This window comes from Miniopterus schreibersii, assembly GCF_964146895.1.
Source record: "Miniopterus schreibersii genome assembly, chromosome: 18".
Lineage (NCBI taxonomy): Eukaryota > Metazoa > Chordata > Mammalia > Chiroptera > Miniopteridae > Miniopterus > Miniopterus schreibersii.
In genome coordinates this window covers 29004192-29023874 of record NC_138121.1, presented here as the reverse complement: position 1 = coordinate 29023874, position 19683 = coordinate 29004192, and the positions used below count along the sequence as shown (strand labels likewise).

The window sequence follows — 19683 nt, the reverse complement described above, 5'->3', positions numbered from 1 at the left end:
AACATGGATAAGTCAGGACTTTTTGGTGGCAGATAACGGAAAACGCATACAAAGTGACTTAAGCAAAATTGGAAACCAAACTCTCCTGACTAGACGGGCTGGGACAGCTGGGACTTCGGGCAGCAGGATCCAGAAGCCCCTTGCTCTGTGTCCTCACCTGCCCTATGGCCAGCAGGCCCAGTGGGAGCGCGAGCTACCATGAAGACTCAGTTCATATCCCTGAGCCAGGCTCGCTGCCTGGGGAGGAGTCTGCTGGCCTATGCAGCTGAGGCCTGTGGCCAATGTGTCACCCTCCCCCCCACCTCCCATCCCAGAGAGCCAGTCAGGGAGCAGGATGGAGGAGGTGGGCAGACCCTTTCATCCAGGATGGCACCTTATATGCTAAACAGGAACATGCCCCTTCCCATGCTCCAACTCCCCCTCTCACCCTGTGGGAAATATAGTGAAAATTCCTGTATAGCCTTGGTGGACTCAGGCACGTTGTGCCTTCTCTGCCCGAGAGCACGCCATCTTCCTTCCTTCTGTCAGCCACACCTCTCTCCAGGCACATATTTCATTTCAGCTCCTATTGTTACCAAATGGAAAAGCCATTTCAGTGACTTCAAAATAAACCATCTCCAAAGAAATCCAAAGCTAAAAGGGCTAAAACCGGAATCCTAAGGCCATAAGGGCCTTTGAGAGCAGATAGCACGGTCCAAAGACAAAGGCCCTGAGTGGGCTGTCAAACCATGTGTCACAACCAGCCTAAGGCCAGGAGATGAGAACAGCAGGAGAAGGCAGTGCCTGGGAGAAACTTGGAGGCTGGGTCTCACTAGAGGCAGTGTCACCCTCCTTGCTCACCCTTATGGGAAGGGTGGCTGTACAACCTATATTGCAGAGGAAGGGCATTAATAATTACAGTCAGACAACAGTATAACTGTCCTGGGCAAATCTACGTGTACAGCCATCCACATATGACCCAGAGTTGCCAGATCTCTTCATGAGATCACTGAGCCCAATTCTCAGAAATATCTACAGAATCAAACCAGTGTCTTTGGAGTTTCCTGGATCAGCACACTGCTATGTCCAGTCTTAGGCAAGCATGTTCCTGTAAGTTCAGACTCTTGTCCTTTCATACAGGCCTGAGATTTCTTATGGGCTGACTCACCAGAGCCCAGTGAGTGAGAAGAGCTTTAAGAGCCCCTGGAGAGACAGGGAACCACTAGGGTCTCACCAGGCCTCAGCAGCACACCAGGTACCTGCACTTTTCTAACTGTTCTGTTGAGATACAGGTCACAGTACATGTAATTCACCCCGTAAAGTGTACAATTCAGTGATTTCTGGGATAGTCACAGCATTGTGTAATCATCACCGCAGTCCATTTCAGATCGTGCTCATCACCCCAAGAAGAGATTCCGTCCCCACTGGCAGTCACTGCCTATTTTCTTCCCTTGGTCCCTGACAACTATCAGTCTGTTTTCTGCCTCTGTGGATTTGCTTTTGGACATTTTATATAATTGGAATCATACAATATTTGTCCTCTTGTGACTGGCTTCTCTCACAAAGCATGTTTTCGAGGTTCATCCATGTTGTCCCACATGTTAGCATTTCACTCCTTTTTTATGGCTGAGTAGTATTCCAGTGTTTGGATGACATATTGTGTCCATCCATCATCAGTTGGTACTTGGTTGTCTGTACCTTTTGGCAACTGGGGGTAGCACTACTGTGGATATTGTCTGTACATTCTCGTGTAGACATATGTTTTGGACACTGTTGCAGAAACACCCAGGAGTGGAATCACTGGGTCGGATAGTCATTTTAGTTCAGTTTTGGTGCTCAGGTACCTTATCAGGAGGGAGTAATGTTAATCCATGAGGAGAGGCCCGACTCCCAGCGGGCTGCAGCGGGCAGCTGGAGGCTAGAGCAGCCTTGGTCCTCTGGGCCCTGTCCCAGAGCTGGAGCTCTTCCCATCCCCTGCCCCTCCAGGAGGAGAGGGGACAGCAGTTAGCCACTGTGAAAGTGACACCCTGGGGGCTCATGCTGAGGAGACTTCTAAGGAGACCCAGCATGGAGGCCAGGCTGTCGTAATATCCCATAGTGTGTGTTTTAGTTTCCTGGAGCATAACAAATTACCACAAATTTGGTGCCTTAAAACAACAGAAATCTTTTCTTTCCTAGCTCTGGAGGCCAGAATCTGAAGTCAAGGAATTGGCAGAGCTGGTTTCTCCTGAGATTCAGAGGAAGGATCTTTCCTACCTTTCCTCTGTGGCTTGTAAATGCGTTGCTCCAATCTCTGCCTTCGCTGTCTCCCCTCTGTGTCTGTGTTTCTCCTCCTCTTAAAAGGACACCAGTCATTGATTGGACTTAGGGCCCACTCTAGTCCAGTATGACCTCATTTTAGCTAGTTACATCTGCACTTCCAAATAAGGTTACATTCACAGGTTTTGAGTGCACATAAATTTGGGGGCTGCTGTTAACCCAGTGTCAGATGGATATTGTTGTGTGTCTTTTTTGCTCACTCGATGGACACTGGGGTGTTCCTTTGGGCCATCGTGAACCATACTACCATGGACGTGCATGTAGTTTTGTGTGGTGTATGTTTCAGTAGTGGAGCAGCTGGGTCACATGGCCATGCTCCATTCAGCTTTGTGGGGAACCTTTCACCTGATGTCCAGTCTCTGTCTGCACAACACACTTATGAGAGCTTCTTCTCTGTGGAGGCAAGGGTGGAGGTGATCCCTAAAGCTCAGCTGCGGCCCATGCTCCCTGTGCCCGAGCCAGGTGTTGGATCATAAGGGAGCTCTGTGGCACGGGCCCCAAAGATAGGAGGAGGTTCAATCCACCTCTCTCCATGCTTTTTCCTGCAGATGGGATGGGGTGACCTGGGGGTATATGGAGAGCCTTCCAGAGAGACCCCGAATTTGGACCGGATGGCCGCTGAGGGCATGCTTTTCCCAAACTTCTACACAGCCAACCCCCTGTGCTCACCATGTAAGTCAGGCTGGCCCACGGCACAGGGAGTAGGCAGGGGAGGTGGGCACAGGGAGCAGGCACGGGGCCGGTGGGGGGTGGGTGGCATGAGGAGCAGGCCTGATAAAGGGGCAAGCTTCACCACATTTCCTCAAGGGCAAGAGGTCCAGCAGGCATGTGTCAGGTTTCTGTTGGCTCCCTGGCACATTGGGTCCCAGGTTCCATGCTGTGTGGGGCGTGGGGCCGTAGGCCACTAGGGCTTGTCCCCTGTAAGGATCTTTGAGGCCAAAGATGCTATGTGTGGCAGTGCTGGTTTCCAGGTACTGTGTGCTGTGACTTGTTCAGGAGTACTGGCTGGAAAGTGGTTCTCACCAGGGGGGTGGGGATCGAGGTTGCAGGGGTTGGGCAGCCTATTTCTCTGTACAGGAAAATCACTACTGCTGAGGGGCTTCTACTTAAATGCCGGCCTGTGGAAGAGAAGGAATGATGGATGGGGGGGGGCACATGAGGGGCCATGTGGACCCCACATCTCAGTGTCCTGGGAGCAGGGCAGAGTGATTGGGGGGCTGGACGATGCTGAGCTGCATGGCCTGGCCTGGCCTGGCCTGGCCAGCGCTCCCTAGTGACCCACATCTGAGCCAGTCAGTACAGGGGCAGCTGCCCACCCAGCTCTGGAGGCTGGATGGACTTTGAAGCTCCGCAGAGCTGGCCACAGGCCTGACGCACGACGCAGTCTCATCGTGTTTCTGTTTTTTCACCTCCATGCAGCCAGGGCGGCCCTGCTCACCGGACGTCTGCCCATCCGCAACGGCTTCTACACCACCAACGCACAGGCCAGGAATGGTGCGTGTGCACTTGGGGTGCGCGGAAGGTCTGGGAGGCCAAAGACCAGAGGGGTGAGGGAGGCTCATTTGTCACTCATCCTCACATATGACCTTTCTCCTTCAGGACAGCACTCATTACCCAAGGTCAAGGGCTTTGTTTGGGTTACAGAATGCCATTTTAAAACATTGCAGCACTTTCATCAAAAACAATGCATTTTAGGCAAGTAGAAAAGAAGGTGAGGTTAATACGAGGTCTCGGATTCAGGGCAGAGCTCCAGGCACATTTCACTGCTCCTTCCCTGCCGTGCCCTGTCCCAGGCTGCCCTGCACAGTCTGGTGAGTTGGGCATGCCACCCCTCAAGGAGCGCTTACTGAGAAAACCAGGCACTGTGAGGTCAGCAGGGGACAGCCCTGGGAGAAATGTAGTATAGAAAGCAGAGGGGAGCCTGGTGTGAGTGGGACCCTCATGGTATCAGATGGCATGTTCTAGAGACCCTTGGGCAAAGGGGGTAGGGGCCTGGGGCTCTGACTGATAGTGCCAACCCCTCTGCAGGGGGCACAGTCTGCCCTGTCTGTCTGCACCCAGTACTGTGCTGACTTTGGGAAAGTGCCTGGAAGACCCCAAAGGTACTATGCAGCAGTGCCAGTCCTCACCAGGGCTTTTCCCATTGACTCTGAAGGGCCAGTGTTCAAATCTATTACCTCCAGCAGCACAGCCTGCTCCATGTGTGTGAGTGGGTCACACGCTGTGGTTCTCTTCCAGCCTATACACCTCAGGAGGTCGTGGGTGGCATCCCAGACACTGAGCTCCTCCTGCCTAAGCTGCTGAAGGGCGCCGGCTACGTCAGCAAGATCGTGGGCAAGTGGTGAGTCCTGACACTTGCCTGTCTGGGCACATGCACACAGGGTCGTTGCTAAACATTTCCAAATGGGAAAAACTTGGGTGAGAAGTAGAGTCTTTGAATTCTAGGTCCACTTAGATGTCTGAAGCATTCCTTTGAAAGCTGGGATGGCCATGCTGCTGGGACTGCCTATCTCTAGGCTGAGGTGTTGGCTGTGAGTCCACCGTTCTCCTCAGATATTGCACATCCCACCACCTGCCCCTCTCTCCTTCTCCTGGTGCTGTCTGCTGCCTCAGTGTCACCAAAGGAGCCACATTATTGCATGTGCAGTGCTGTCATGAATAACACACTTTGTCAGCAAGCACAGAGCTCTGTCTGGTGGTGAAATGAAGAGGCAACCAGTCAGTGGTCAAAGTGGCAGAGCAAGTAAATGCTGTGCTCACCTCCTCCCACAACCACATCAAATTACAACTAAACTACAGAACAACCATCACTGAGAACTGCCTGAAGTCTAGCTGAACAGAAGTCCTGTAACTAAGGATATACAGAAGAAGACATGTCAAGGCTGGTGTGTTACAGAGTGTTCCTATGTTGTTCAGAAATATTTTATAATAATTTTTTTTAAACACCCTAGAATAAAAACATTAACCAAAAAAAGAAGAGTAGCAGCAGCAAACAGGAGGTAGAGAATAGTCATGTGGTCATGCAGTGTGGAGTCACTGGGATCAAATGATCATGATTGTAGAAGGTCACGTTACTGTGCACGCTCTTTATGCTGTTTTAAGCATGTTAAGCAATTTCTGTGTCATTCCCTGAGGATGCCTAAGTGGGTTGGTGTAAAGGTCAGACGTCCTCTTTCCTTTTCGGGGTGTTGGGGCCTTTAGAGAATAGCAAGCCCACTTCCTACAGGAAGCCTTCCATAATTTTTTATCCCTAATTGTCTCTTCAACACACTGTGGACCCTCTGCCCTTAACCTCTCTGGCACTCACCAGCAGTGCTTTATCAAGAAAGAATGCCTTGTCTGTGCCCCTTGCGAACTGCAGCTCTTTGCACATTGACAGTCACAGGTATGGGAGATCTACAGAAACTGGGAGAGTAATCATCAGAAAATCCTGGTGATCTGGAGGCTGCCTAATGAATGCTTTCTCCCTCCTGAGACAAGTTAGGAGCTGCCGGCCAGGCAGATGAACTCAGAGGAGTTAGTGGCTGCAGAGCAGAGCTAGTGGGGGCGCACTGGGCTGAGGGAGCCCTTGTTGCCTGCACGGTGCAGAGCATTGCCGGAAAGGCCCAGGGAGACTGTTGCAGAGGCCAGCTGTGAGACCTGCCAGAGCCGTGTCAGTGCTGCGCTGGCAGAAGGAAGAGCCCCTGATGACCGGAACTCGCTGTGCCCAGCCTGGCAGCTCTGCCTTGAGTCCCTTGCCTCCCATTCATAGTCATTGCCTGGGCAGCCAAAGCAGGAATGGGAGTGTATCTCCATGTGGAGAGATGAACACAGATGCAGAGGGAGCCTGGCAGGGCCCAGAGAAGCAGCTCTGGGTGAACTTGGGGAGGTGGACACAGTGCTGGTGGATGAGCCAGGGTCAGGGCCACTGTGGCCAGAGCAAGGACTGGCTCTGGGAGGCCTGGTGTGGAGGGCTTGGCCTCTCCTAGGCCCAGTAAAGGTCCTGGTCTCAGTAGGGGTCCCATCACAAGGCCATAGTCAGGAGATGTTAGCTGTCATGGTTGTGACTGCCCTGACATCCTGCCTCTGGGCCCCAGCACCACTAATCAGGATTTCCTCAGCCTGACCAAGGTTTGGGGTGGAGGAACCTGGACTTCTTTGAGAGGCTGCTCCATCTCCCCCAGTCCTAGGGGGCTGCGGCATGATGCAGATCAAGCTCACCTTTGGGTAGGGCTGACCCCGCTGCTGTTTTGGAATAAACACTTTGAATTGACATCTTAACATGAGGAGGACCTTCGCTGGTGTTTCTGTTAAGCAAAGGCTGTTTGAGGTAGCAGATGTGGGTACACGACAGAGCCACTCACAGCCAGTGCTGGCGTGAGGTGTTGAGAAATGACTGCGGCCCAGAGAAGACATGAGTCACAAACAGGAAGCACAAAGCACAGAGGTCACAGCAGAGTTGATGCACCTGGCAGAGAGACTAGAGAGGCCCAAGGTGGGTGCCAGGCAACCATCTGGAGGCAGAGCATTTTAGAACCAGCAGTAGGGAACCAAGGCCCCAAGAGATGCACTTACGGTCACCCAGACTCAGATGCTGGCTGGCTCAGTTCCAGCCTGCATCCGGGCCAGCTTTCCTCATTGCCATACACCGTGTCCTCTGACTGAGTGGTGCAATGAGCTCACAGGGACTTGGGATTCGCATGGCCCACTGCAGGGCCTCTGAGCGGTCAGGATGGGGCCTTCCCAAGTGCAGCAGAGGAACAGGACTCTCTGCTCCAGGGACACAGCTTTCCAAACACACATCGCTGCAAGAAGCTTTCTGCAAACAAAAACCTAGGAAACCCACCCACTTTCCAGGGTGGAGCTGGCTTGCTCTGCGGAGGCCGGAACCCAGAACTACCTCTATTAGCCCCGTATTCCAAAGGACAAGTGGGGCTGTGCTCAAGGAGCTCTAGAACCTGATTTGGATGGGAGCGTGTCAGCCCTCCCATTGGCAAGGGGACCCAACATTAAGTGCCCCCAAGGGGAAGGGGGGGCGTGGGGACAGGAGAGCAAGGCACAGCCCAGCAAGAGGCTCTCACAGCCGTGGCCGGCATCGCTCAGCGGTTAGAGCATCAGCCTATGCACCAGAGGGTCCAGGGCATGATTCACAGTCAAGAGCACGTACCTGGGTTGTAGATCAGATACCTGCCCCCCGTCAGGGTGCATGTGGGAGGCAACCAATGGATGTGGTTTTCTCCTCCCCCTCCCCCCAAAAAATCAATAGAAAAAAATATCCTCACTCCTTGGGTAAGGATTTAAAAAAAAAAAGAGGCTCTCACAGCTTTGCATGACACCCGCAATATGTGGTGACAGGAGCTTGCAGATGGCCACTCCCCTCCAAGCAGAGCACCTGGGTTTCTGAACAGCTTGAGAGTTGTCACCCTGTAGGCACATTGCTGTGTTTCCTTCTAGTCATACCCACCCCCATTTCTGGCCAAGACACTGAGTTGGTGAGCAGCATTAGCTGGTCCTGGCACTGTCCCAATCTGTGACCCTTAGCTATAGCCTGGCAGCATCACTTGGGGAGGGCAGTTGGTCCTGAATTCTCCTTGAGAGTGAGCTCTTTCTGTGCCCGGGCTTAGCACACTTTGGGTGCTGGAGGGACGTTTGCTTCATTAAATGTTCTGTGAAGCTAATGGGATGTTGCTCCTTGGAACTTTGGGGTGTCCCCATGTGGGACTTCCTGAAGTGTCCTGGCTTCCTTTTTCTAGGCATCTGGGCCACAGGCCTCAGTTCCACCCCCTGAAGCATGGATTTGATGAGTGGTTTGGATCCCCCAACTGTCACTTTGGACCTTATGACAACAGGGACAGACCCAACATCCCTGTGTACCGGGACTGGGAGATGATTGGCAGGTAATGGTCGCTTCCCTTCTCACCCCTTGATGCTGAACCCAGCCCTTGCCTTCTGGGGCTGCCCAGGAGCTGAATGGAGTTTCCAAAAGCACCTGCCCCCAGCACTGGTGTCCCAGTGTGCTGGGTCCTGCTTTGACAGCTGGCTGCCTGCCCAGAGCAGTATAGGACTCATTGCCTAGGCTACTGCTTCAGCCACACATAGGGGGTTGCTCACCTTTTTAGAAAATATGATGAGAGCCAAAGATGCTCTCCAGAACAAGGTGTGTTCACATGGTAGCCATTCATACTGTTTCTGGGCTCGGGTCCATACAGCCCTGTGGCAGGTCCTGGGTTCCAGATCTAGAGGCTGCACACTAGATTTTGAGGAAATCAGCATCATCACAGAAGATATGATGGGATGAACCTTACTTGTGAGCCTGCCAAGAGCAAATTGCCATCTGAAGGGCAGGTTGCCTCAGGATTGCCCTGGTCCTGCCCACATCCTGGCAGTGGAGTTCCTGCAGCGTGGCCATGCCAGGTGGAGTCCTGGTCTTGCTTAAGTTTTATTTGGCTTAATCTTTTTTCCTTTTTTTATTATTAATTTTTGGTTGGTCCTCATTATATATCAGTAGACCAAGAAGCTGGACCAACTCATCTTTTTTAATTGTAAGAGAATTAAGAGAATTCACTGACGGGACAGTTCATCTATTTATTTAAAGTATTCAGTTCAGTGCTCTCTAGTACATTCACAGCGTTGTGCAGCCATCACCCATTTCAGAACATTTCCATCGCCTCAAAAAGAAAACTCATGCTCATTAGCCCTAAGGAACTGGGATCCACCTCTTGCCTCCTCTCTCTCTGTCCTTATACAGTGCTCCCCATCCTCCCAAATGGTGATCATGGCACCATGTCTTAGCCCCTTCGTCCTTGAGGAGACCTTACCCTCAAGAGCAGTGCGAGCTTCCAGTTTCATTTGTTCATAAACTGAACATTTCCACCATTCTTTATTATTTATTATTATTTAAAATATGTCTTTATTGATTTCAGAGAGAGAGAGAGAGAGAGAAACATCAATGATGAGCGAGTCAATGATCGGCTGCCTCCTGCACACCCCCCTCTGGGGATGGAGCACAAAACCCGGGCATGTGTCCTGACCAGGAATCGAACTGTGACTTCCTGGATCCTAGGTCCATGCTCAACTGCTGAGCCACACTTGGCCGGACTCATTCTTTTAAATGAGATTCATGACTTTGCCTATGAAATCATGGAAAAGAGGCTTTCTTTACCTGAAACTTGATTTCTCTCTGGATCTGTTAATTCAGATATTATGAAGAATTTCCAATTAATAAAAAATCTGGAGAAGCCAACCTGACTCAGATCTACTTACAGGTAATGGAAGCCTGGGCTGGGCAGGCTCTGGGGCAGGGGAAGTCCAGCCTTCGGGCAGGGCCAGATGGTGTGTTGTTCTCCTCAGGAGGCCCTGGATTTCATTAAGAGGCAGCAGGCAGCTCAGCGCCCCTTCTTCCTCTACTGGGCCATCGATGCCACACATGCACCTGTTTATGCTTCTAAGCCTTTCTTAGGCACCAGTCAGCGAGGGCGGTGAGTCCTTGGTCTTAGAGACATAGACCTCCCCCCCACACACACTTAATGAGGTTAAGCTGTGCTTGATTACTTCCAGGGACAGGGCACTCAATACCATTATGTTTTAAATTATCAATTGTAGGAAAAGACTGACGCATCTGTGCCTCTGAAGCTACCTGTCAGCCCAGAATTAGTGGGAGGAGTGCTGCAGCATTGTGGTCGGCCCTCCCCTACATTAACTGAGAACTTGAGCTCTCCTCTTCTGTGAATTTACCAGTCCATTTTGCTGTCTATCCCTAAAGTTATGATTTACCTGCTCTTTGATCACACTGAAGCCCTTGGCCACCTGGTAAGTGTCCCATCTTTCCCGTAGGTACGGGGATGCTGTCCGGGAAATCGATGACAGCGTGGGCAAAATCCTGAACCTTCTTCGGGACCTGAGGATCACAGAGAACACATTTGTTTTCTTCACGTCTGACAATGGTGCTGCCCTTGCTTCTGCTCCCAAACAAGGCAAGTATTTGGAGTGCCCCAAACAAGGATTCGCTCAAGAATGATGGCCCCCTGAGACTCACTCAGGGTCCCCTCAGCCATCCCTGGGGCAGAGTATGAAGAGGACTCTGCCCGGGGGCCCCAGCCATGGGGAAGATGTCCACTCTCCTCCTGGGGCCGCGTCTAGTAGGAACAGATATGAGGAGACCTGAGAGCTGCCCTGTGGGGTTGGCTTGGGCCTGGTCACACACAAGGCTGATGGGGCTGCCCACCAACACCCACATTCTGTGATGCACTCTCCTCCCCTGAAAGGCTGGAGTACCTCAGCCTTTCCTGGCCCAGGAAGGGTGTGTCATTGTATGAAACGGTGACTGCCCGATGCCCCTCTTCTGAATTGTTTGTTGTGTCTAGCTCCCCTGGAGGTTCCTGGTCAGGAGGGGGAGCTCGGTGGGGGAAAACGGAGACCAAGGCCAGGACCTTCATTCTGTCCTGGCTCTGCCACTGACTGGCCCTGGACATAGGTCACTTCAGCCTCCTTCACATTTAGGAGCTGAATGGGGTCACTTCTGGGCTTTCCCCTCTAAAGTGCTGGTTTTCTCCATCAGTGTTTTTATTCTAAACTTAGGTACAACATGGTCACCATTGTCACGTGTCTAACCAGCCACATTTGCACCTTTTTCTGACTTTAAGGAGCCTTCCTTCATGGTGGTGGTAATGACCATCTCCCCAGGAGCTAAAGATGCAGGAGACATACTTTCCAGCCTCCCTGGCAGCCAAGCTCAGGTCCCCCGTCCCTCATGAGCAGTGGTACCCAGGAAGGAAGGGACCAAGCCCCCACCCATGCAGTGCTAGCTGTGAGTGGAGGCACCCAGAGCCCCTGGTGCAGTGAGGGGGCCCCACATCCCCAGACCTGCTCTGTGCCTCTGTGTCCAAGCCAGGCCTACAGGCCTCTTGAGGGCCTTGGCTCCAGGTCCTTCAGTAAGCTCTGATTTCCAGGTTATGGAGTGAGGTAGCTGCATGCACCCTGGTGTTTCAGTGTCCTGTAAGAGTTTTACCCTAGTGGTTGTATATCTTTTTATCTTTTGACCGTCTTTTTTTTTTTTAACAATTTTTATTGATTTTAGAGAGAGTAAAGGGGAGAGAGGGGGAGAGAGAGAGAGAGAGAGAGCACGTGCGCAAAACATCGATCAGTTGCCTCCTGTACATGCCCAACCAGGGATTGAACCTGCAACCTGGGTATGTACCCTGACCAAGAATCGAACCCACCACCTTTTGGTGTACAGGACGATGCTCCAACCAACTGAGCCACCCAGCCAGGGCTGATCTTATTCTTTTTAAAGAATGCCAGGGCCTCAGCAGGGTCCTGAGTCAGACAGCTCTGGAAGGACATCAGGCAACCCCATGGGGACAGGCCTGCAAAGGGAGGCACTGGGCGACCCTGTGGTCAGTGGGCCTACCCCACTTTTGGAGGAGCTTCGTCTTCGTATAGCTGATGGTTCCAGAGAAGGGGTGGACCCCTGTCTCCCAGCAAAGGCCCAAAGCCAGCTGAGTGTTGATGTCCCTGCTGGCCCCTGAATGGGACGCTCAGGAGAGCCCTCCCCTGACAGCCCAGCCTTGCTGGAACCAGCAGCCTCCCAGTCCAGGCTTGAACTTAGTCACCCTCCTGTCTTTGGTCTTTGTTTCTACATTATGGAATAGTTCATACGGACAGAAACTCTGTGTGCATCTCTAAAAAGGTACAAATGACAATGAATAAAAATCCATGTACCCACCATGCGACCTGGAAAAATGGGAGGAAGGAAGTGAGCCACCTCAGCACCTTGAGCTCTCACCTTCCCAGGAGCAGCCAGTCCCCAGCGTGGCATATCTCTCCTCCTCACTGTCCCTGCATTCACACATGTGACAGAGTCCATCTGCACTCCTGTGTTGTCCCTACAGATCATTACTGCTTTTTCCCCAAGATCTGCCTATGTTGATGCATGGAGATGGCGTTCAAGTTCCAGTGCAGGGACAAACTGTGGAGCTTCCTATTAGAAAAACACTACTCTGTTTTGTTTTCTCTACTTTCAGGGGGCCTGAGGTGAGCTCTGCGCAGTTTATGCTGCAGCAGCAGGCGCCCTGTTTGTCCTCAGGAACCATCCTCTGTGTTCTGGGAGCCACGGGACGTTTGATCAGCCAGGGCTAGGAGCTCTGCTCTCTGACAGTTTCCCAGGCATGGTTTAGAGACCACCTGCTCATAGCAGGGCTTGTTAGAAAGGAATCTGAATCCTGTCCATGATGGGACACCTCCTGGGACCCAGGGATTGATGCATTTTAACTAGACTCCTCAACCCCAAACACACATGGACGCTCATTGTCACTAACATTTAAGAAAGGTTGTACCTGCCGTAGCCGGTTTGGCTCAGTGGTTAGAGCATCAGCCCGTGGACTGAAGGGTCCCGGGTTCGATTCCAGCCAAGGGCATGTACCTCAGTTGCAGGCTTGATCCCTAGCCCTGGTCTGGGCATGTGCAGGGGGCAACCAATCAATGTGTCTCTCTCACATCAATGTTTCTCTCTCTCTCTCCCTCCCACTCTCTCTGAAAAAGCAATGGGAAAAACATCCTCAGGTGAGGAATTAAAAAAAAAAAAAAAGAAGAAGAAGAAAGGTTGTACCTAAAAAGCGACTAAGAGTCCCAGTGGCCTGCTGCCGGGATATGTCAGTGGCTCTGCTGGAAGAGTGTCTGTCTTGTGCTGACGGGAGTGGTCATGCTCTGTTTCTGAGTAGTTGCTCTTCATTTTAGGACCAAAAAAATGGGGCATGACATCACAACCAGAGCATCTAGGATAGTCACCTGGGTCAGAGCCATCTTGAGGTGTTCCAACCTCGTAGCTGGTCCTTTGCCTCCATAATGGTCTTGGTGCCTCGGTGTATCAGCAGTGTCACCTTTGAATTGCTGGGTGGGGGCCAGGTGCAGGAAAGTGCCCAGTAAGGCATGTGTTGCCCTGGGGACTCAGAGTAGAGATAGCTGATGGGCAACAACTCTCCCTCCCCAGGAGGCAGTAATGGCCCCTTTCTGTGCGGGAAGCAGACCACATTTGAAGGTGGGATGAGGGAGCCTGCGATTGTATGGTGGCCCGGGAGCATCCCTGCAGGCCAGGTGAGTCAGAGGTTGGCCACGTGACCGGGCCTGCAGTCATCCTGGGGCGTGAAGACTCGGCCCCCATGTGGGCCTACTCTCTCTACTCACTTCTCTCCTCCAAACAGGGCCCCTCCTGAGGGAGGCAGCTGGTGAGTGAAGGATGTGTGGGGTGGGCACTGGAATGGTCCCCCACAGACATGGCATGGGGCGTTAGTAGCTGCCATGGGAGGAGGAGGATCCGTGGTTAATTAATGTGGCAGTCCTGAGTGCCACTAAGTGGAACCAGTTTCATTCCTGCGGGACTTTTCAGAGCCTTTAGTGTGCTAATGTGTATAGTGAACTTCTGGAAGAGGCATACAGCAAGCTGAGTTTTTAAAATTTTGTTAAGTCATAGAACCCTTTTTTCCAAAGTGCATCTCCCAGGCTGCTGTTCTGTGGACACACTCCCAGAGACAGCAGCAGCTTGGCCGTGTGGTTGGGATCTGTCTGCAGTGCATGGGTGCAAACCACAGGGCTGGGTGGCCCAGTCATCTTGCTGGACAAGGTGCATGTCCTGTTCCTCAGAGCCCTCACTCTGCCCACCCCCCTCAGCTGAGAACAAGGGGTCTTCTCTAACTGGGCACTTTGACTGAGATACCCTCGAGGGCTAGAGACTAATGATTGTAGGCATGTGAGTCACTGTCTCAACTCGTCTTTTTTCCCTTCTAATGAGCTTCTCCAGAGAATACCGTTCATGGTGCTGGTGTCGGTTCAGCCTTCACGGCAGTACCTTCAGGATCCTCTGAGTCCTGTGGCTGCTGAAACCATCACCACAACAGAGGGCTAGAACCATACACCTTTGTTCTCTCACAGTCTGGAGGCTGGCAGTCCAGCACCGTCACCAGGGCTAAAATCAGGGGTACAGAGCTGGTTCCTCCTACAGGCTCCAGGAGAGAACCTGTTTCCTTGTCTCTTCAGGCTTCTTGGCCTTCGGTCCCTCCCTTCCTCCCTCCATCAACCAGGCTAGCTGTGGCCATTCATTGTCACCCCATCACCCTGACACTGGCCGTCCTGCCCCTTTCCCAGTGTTAGGACCCTGTGATTACCCTGGGCTCGCCCTGTGAGCCAGAATCAGCCTTTGTTTTAAGGTCAGCTGACTGACAGCCTAATTCCCCTTCTCTGTGTGAGTAAAAATATTCACAGGGTCCAGAACTGGGGCCTTATCTGGAGCCCACCCAGTTCTTTCACTCCTCCATTCTGGATCTTGGGGCAAAAGCCAGGTCAGTGGGGAGAACCCCAGAGAGCCTATCATCATTGTCATCACCCCCATTCTATATGTCAGCAACTGAGGTCCAGTGAGAGGCAGTCTCTTGTCAGGATCTCCCAGCTGGCAGGTGGCAGAGCTGGAACAGACCCCCCAGGTGTGTGGTGTGGGGTATGGAGCCCCTACCTCCCCCACTGCCTCTCTCTCCTAGGACCGCTTTCCCCACCCACTGTGCCTGTGGGAAGCTGCAGCCTTTGGGATCCTCTGCCCCTTGCCTGCCTGGCTCCCTGCCCCTCTGGGCCCTGCTCCTCAGAGGAGGGAGAACATCGCACCGAGCTGCTCAGCTGCCTTCCCTGCACCATGTCTCATGGCACACACTGAAATTGAATTAGACGGGGCTATCAGGCCTGCACCCTGTGATAACTGTGAGAGGATTTTATTTTAAAACACCCTGCCATTTGTCCAACCAGCTTCAAATATTTAGCTCTCCCCTTCACGCCTGGTGGGGTGACTTTATTAATTGTAGCCTTTGATTCCGAGTTAAGTCTTGAAAGTGCTGATAACAGCCTTGGTGACTTCCTGCCACAGGCCCGTGGCAGACAAATTGCATTTTCTTAAAGGCATTATGTGCACATTGAGAGTGTCTATTTTTCAAAAAGAGCATCTTCCATGAGTGCACCCAGCTGTTCTGTGCTGATATGAGAGGACTTCAGATATCTGCTCCTTCCCGCACCACCCCACCCCCACCCAGCACTGCCATCTCCTCATTTATTTTTCCAGAGGGTTAAAGCATCTGGATTTTTTTCTTTCTTTCTTACTTTTTTTTTTTTTTTTTTTTAGTCCTAAAAAAAAGTGAGAAGGAAGGGGAGCTGTTGGAATGTTTCTTCTCTCCTCTGCCTCACAGAATTTTTGAACCAAACCCTGACCTTCATGCCCCTCTCCCACCCCAGGCTGCAGAACAGGTGACACAAGTGGGCTTACCATGTGTGCTCAGTTTCTGTCGTCTCCCCTCATGTAGAGGGTGCCCAAGGCTGTGGGAAGTGCAGAGTTGGGCAGTGGCTTGAGGTCTTGGCGGACGGTGGGAACGAGGAGGTGCCTGCCTTGCCAAACCTACCCACAGTCTCTCCAGGGTTCTTTCCACTGACCGGCTCTTGCCCCCAGATGCAGAGTTAGGATTGAAAGAACTGGGTAGGCTCTGGATGAGGTGGAGCCATGTGTGGGAAACACATGCGCCTGACACCAGTGGGCAGCCCCTTGCCAGGAGAGGTCTGCTTCTTAGGCCCATCCAAAGGGTCACCGCCTGCTGGCTCTCTGGAGTTGAACCATTCATTTGGTAGGGCTCAACCTCTGGAAAATGGCCTGTCATTTCCCAGTCTATCGCTCTCCCCTCCTGTCCTCCCTCCCTTCCCTCTTGCTCTCCACACTGCTCTGGGCCTCAGGGTTCTTTTTCCTACCTGCACTTGTGTCAGTGTTAAAATGTGGCAGTTGGGCTCAGAGAGGGCAGACCTCCTGAGGTGGGGCCCTGCTGTTGGCTCCCTAGGAAGATTGCATCTTCTACCTTCTGTCTGGCTCCCATTCACAGGCACTGGGCAGCAGCGAGGGTTCAGCACTGGGGTTGGGACAGGGTCAGGCTGGTTTGATCCCCACTTAGCCCCTGATCTCCCTGAGGCCACTGTCCCCCCAGGCCCTGAGGTAGGAGAGTTGTGTGGCAGCTACACTCATCCAGACACTCATGGACATGAGGAGGTCTAGGAGAGTCTGGAGTCAGGTGGGACAGGGACCAGGCCAGGTGAAGTGGATAGGGCTGGCAATACATAAACACATGTACATGGTGTTCTTGTATGTGGACACATTGTAAGGGATGTGGTTGCATGTGCACATGTGTGAGCGCACTTGTCTCTATAGACCCAGCTGGACAGCAGCAGGATGCACACCCAGGGACCTGGCCACTGTCTGGTCAGGGCAGGGTGTCCTGAGCGAGTGTCCACCTGTGTCCATTTCAGGTGAACCACCAGCTGGGCAGCATCATGGACCTCTTCACCACTAGCCTGTCCCTCGCAGGCCTGGAGCCACCCAGTGACAGGGTGATCGATGGCCTCGACCTCCTCCCTGCCATGCTGCAGGGCCAGCTGATGGACAGGTTAGTTCTAGTCAGGTGCTCACCCCTGCCCAGCCTCCCAGCACCAACTGACCAAGTGATGGAGCCAGAGCTGGCTGAGATAACAGGTTTCCTTGCGCAGCTGGCTTGGGGCACAGGGATGCAAGACCTCTGGGACATTTTGGCATGAAATGCATCCTCCCTATGGGGTTCATCACTTCTGCCTTTACTGTGGGCAAGGAAGGAACATCCCTCTGCTGGAGTCACCAGCTACCCCAAACCCCTGTAGACCGGCCAAATCCTACCTTCTACCTCTGCACTGGAACGCTTCGTGTCCAGAGTCACTTTCTCTTCAGCTTGAGACCAGTTACCCATTTTGGGTTTAGGGCAGGGATTAGACAGGCTTGTGTTCTTTTTTTGTATTTAATATTGCTTATTTTTTCTCTCTTGAAACCTGGCACAAAAGCCTGTGTACTGTGGGGAAGGGAAGGTGCCAGAGGCTGTAGGTGCCAGAGGCTGTAGCCTCAGTGAGCTGCCTGCCCCTCAATGGGACCTGAGCCTCTGGCAGCTGTCTGCTACTGCTTCATTCTGCGCCCAGCCTCCCAAAGCCCAGAATGACAGACAGCCATGACCTTCCCCTGCAGTCTCAGGGACCACCGCAGCTCAGCATGGTCACTTCCATAAAATCTCAGCCCTAACCATGCGCCTGCGAGCCTCATATCACCTGGCCCTTCCCCTTCATCTCTAACAGGCCTATATTCTATTACCGTGGCAACACACTGATGGCAGTCACCCTTGGCCAGTACAAGGCCCACTTCTGGACCTGGACCAATTCCTGGGAGGAGTTCAGACAGGTGAGGGGGCTTGGGGATGTGGATTTTACACCCCCATACCCGGTCCTTGAGGATGCATCTGGGCAGAGAAGGCTAGCAGGAGGCTTCTGTGGAGTGGAGAGGGCCACATGGTCCCATGCTTCCCACCTTGTGGGTTTATCTATGGTAAGAAGGATTTAGGGTGCCATGGTATAGCTACAAGGACAGCCCCTTAGGATCCTGGATGCCCCACCCTCTCTCAGGCCACCCAGAGTAGGAAAAGGAAGCCTCAGGACAGGCTTAGACCCAGATCCAAGGCAGACACCTTAGGGCACAGGTGAACCCAGGGTGCCTTCCCCCGACCCCCTCTTGTTTTCCCCCTCTAAGGCCTGGTCAGGTGCTCTGTGGCCCCTTGGATGGGCTATCATAGTGTCTGCATCCCAGTGTCTGCCCCAAGGGCTTGTGGGTGAAATGCCACATACATGCTGGGCCCCAGAGTTCTCAGCACGTGGACTGCTGCCCCTCAGGGCACCTTCTCTCCATTGCCTGTCCTACCTGCCTTTCCCTCCTGAGTCTTCTCTCTACTGCCTCCTCCTACACACAGCCTCCCCCCTGCCCCCAGTGTCTAGGTCTTTAGACACGAGAAAAGCCTGCTAATGTGCCTTAATTGGGAGGAAAAGCAATTTAAGTTAATGAAAAATTTAAGTACTGGAACACTCTGCACCACTTGGGATACAGATTGCAGATTTAGCGGATCCTGGGTCTGTCCTGGGCTCGATGGGTGGCATGGCCAGGGGCCACCTGTGCAGTTCCTGGACCCAGGTGCCTTGCAGACATAGGCACTTGGGCAGAGCCAAGGACAGTGTGTGCTTCCTCCATGTGTCCCAATACCCATGAACATCCCCAACTTGTAATCAGAAGCACGCATTGGCATTGGGCAGGCTCAGCTGGACCACACAAGCCTTTGTATCAATCTTCTGTCCTCTGAACTCGTGTCCTGTGGGCCTGTCAGACTCTGACAACAACCCCCAACCTGGCCTCTCCTAGAACTCTCAATGAGCAGCACAGCAGAGCCATATCCCCTGGCCTGCACTCATCTCCCCAGCCCCTACTTGGCCCTTCTGACTTGTGGCCACCATGTCCTGTCCCCGTCCCCTGACAGGCAGGGCCATGCCTGGCTTGCCTCAGGGGTTGAGAAACTGTAGGAGCACCCAGAAAGGACCCAGAAGCTGGCAGTGTACAGACCCTAGGGGGTAGTCATATGGCCTCAGTTCTCCCTCCCTGCCCCTCCTAATCACACCCACAGCTCCCCCCATCCCTGGGTCTCTAGGATCCCCATTGTTAGCTGCTTGAGAGTCTGAGCCCAGCTGGTGGATATGGCGGGTGTTCTGGGAGCTGCCCCTCAGGCCTCCCTGTGGCTTCTGCCATGTGGGCTCTCAGGGCCTCTGGGGGCAGGGTCCAGTCAGCCCTGACCCGTGACACAACTCAGGTTCCACCCACCCAGAACTCTTTAAAAGGGCTGGGAGAGCTTTTCCAGAAAGAGTGTCCAAAAAGTACAGTACCTGCACAGCCTGTCCTGACCCAACCATCTTCACAGTGGGGTTAGAATGAGTCAGGAGAGGTCCCCTCAGTGCATCTGGGTGATACCCCCAACTCTTGCATCCCCCCAACCCACAGTGCTGAGCCGAATGCACTTCTTCCGTTCTCTAAGGGTTGTCTGTGAGAGCACCTGAGTTGGTTTGGTCTGTACAGCTTTTGTCTTCTTGAGAGGTGAAGCACAAAAAACTCCTTTCTCCACTGTGTGCAAACATTAGGGGAGGCCCTTGGCTGGTAGACACAGGATCAGGCTGTGGGTTTACTGCATCACAACGTATTTGTGGGGGACAGCGGCACTGTCATTTTGATGGCCCTTTTCCCTCCAGGGGTCAGTAAAACTAAGGGAGTGCATGAAGTTCTAAAGGACCCGTGGCCATCAACAGCTCCCCTGCGTACCAAGTAGACTTCGATCCTCCTCTGGTCATCTCCAGACAATTAACGCATTAGGGACAACTTTTTGTGTTTTGTTTTTTAATATGTTTTCATTGATTTCAGAGAGAGGAAGGGAGAGGGAGGGAGAAACATCAAGGATGAGAGTCATTGATCGGCTGCCCCCTGAGCCCGCAACCTGGGCATGTGCCCAA

General features: G+C 52.8%; 1 protein-coding gene across 7 annotated transcripts in view; it reads left to right on the top strand.

The window, feature by feature from the left end:
• GALNS (galactosamine (N-acetyl)-6-sulfatase) overlaps positions 1–19683 on the top strand; it is a gene marked incomplete at its 5' end in the record, with an annotated part of 30063 nt that overhangs the window by 3802 nt on the left and 6578 nt on the right. For 3 of the 7 annotated variants that reach the window (XR_013997581.1, XM_081119256.1, XM_081119258.1), the window contains 10 exons: positions 2847–2970; positions 3718–3792; positions 4537–4639; positions 8031–8174; positions 9476–9542; positions 9628–9755; positions 10111–10250; positions 13265–13368; positions 16597–16733; positions 17443–17545. Coding sequence is in view for 6 of the 7 variants with exons in the window: in XM_081119256.1 (XP_080975382.1) it covers positions 2847–2970; positions 3718–3792; positions 4537–4639; positions 8031–8174; positions 9476–9542; positions 9628–9755; positions 10111–10250; positions 13265–13368; positions 16597–16733; positions 17443–17545 (1125 nt within the window). Of the gene's footprint in view, positions 1–1119; positions 1235–2846; positions 2971–3717; positions 3846–4536; positions 4640–8030; positions 8175–9475; positions 9543–9627; positions 9756–10110; positions 10251–13264; positions 13369–16596; positions 16734–17442; positions 17546–19683 lie in introns of all 7 variants that reach the window. The other 4 variants (XM_081119255.1, XM_081119260.1, XM_081119257.1 and 1 more) reach the window with 4 other exon arrangements.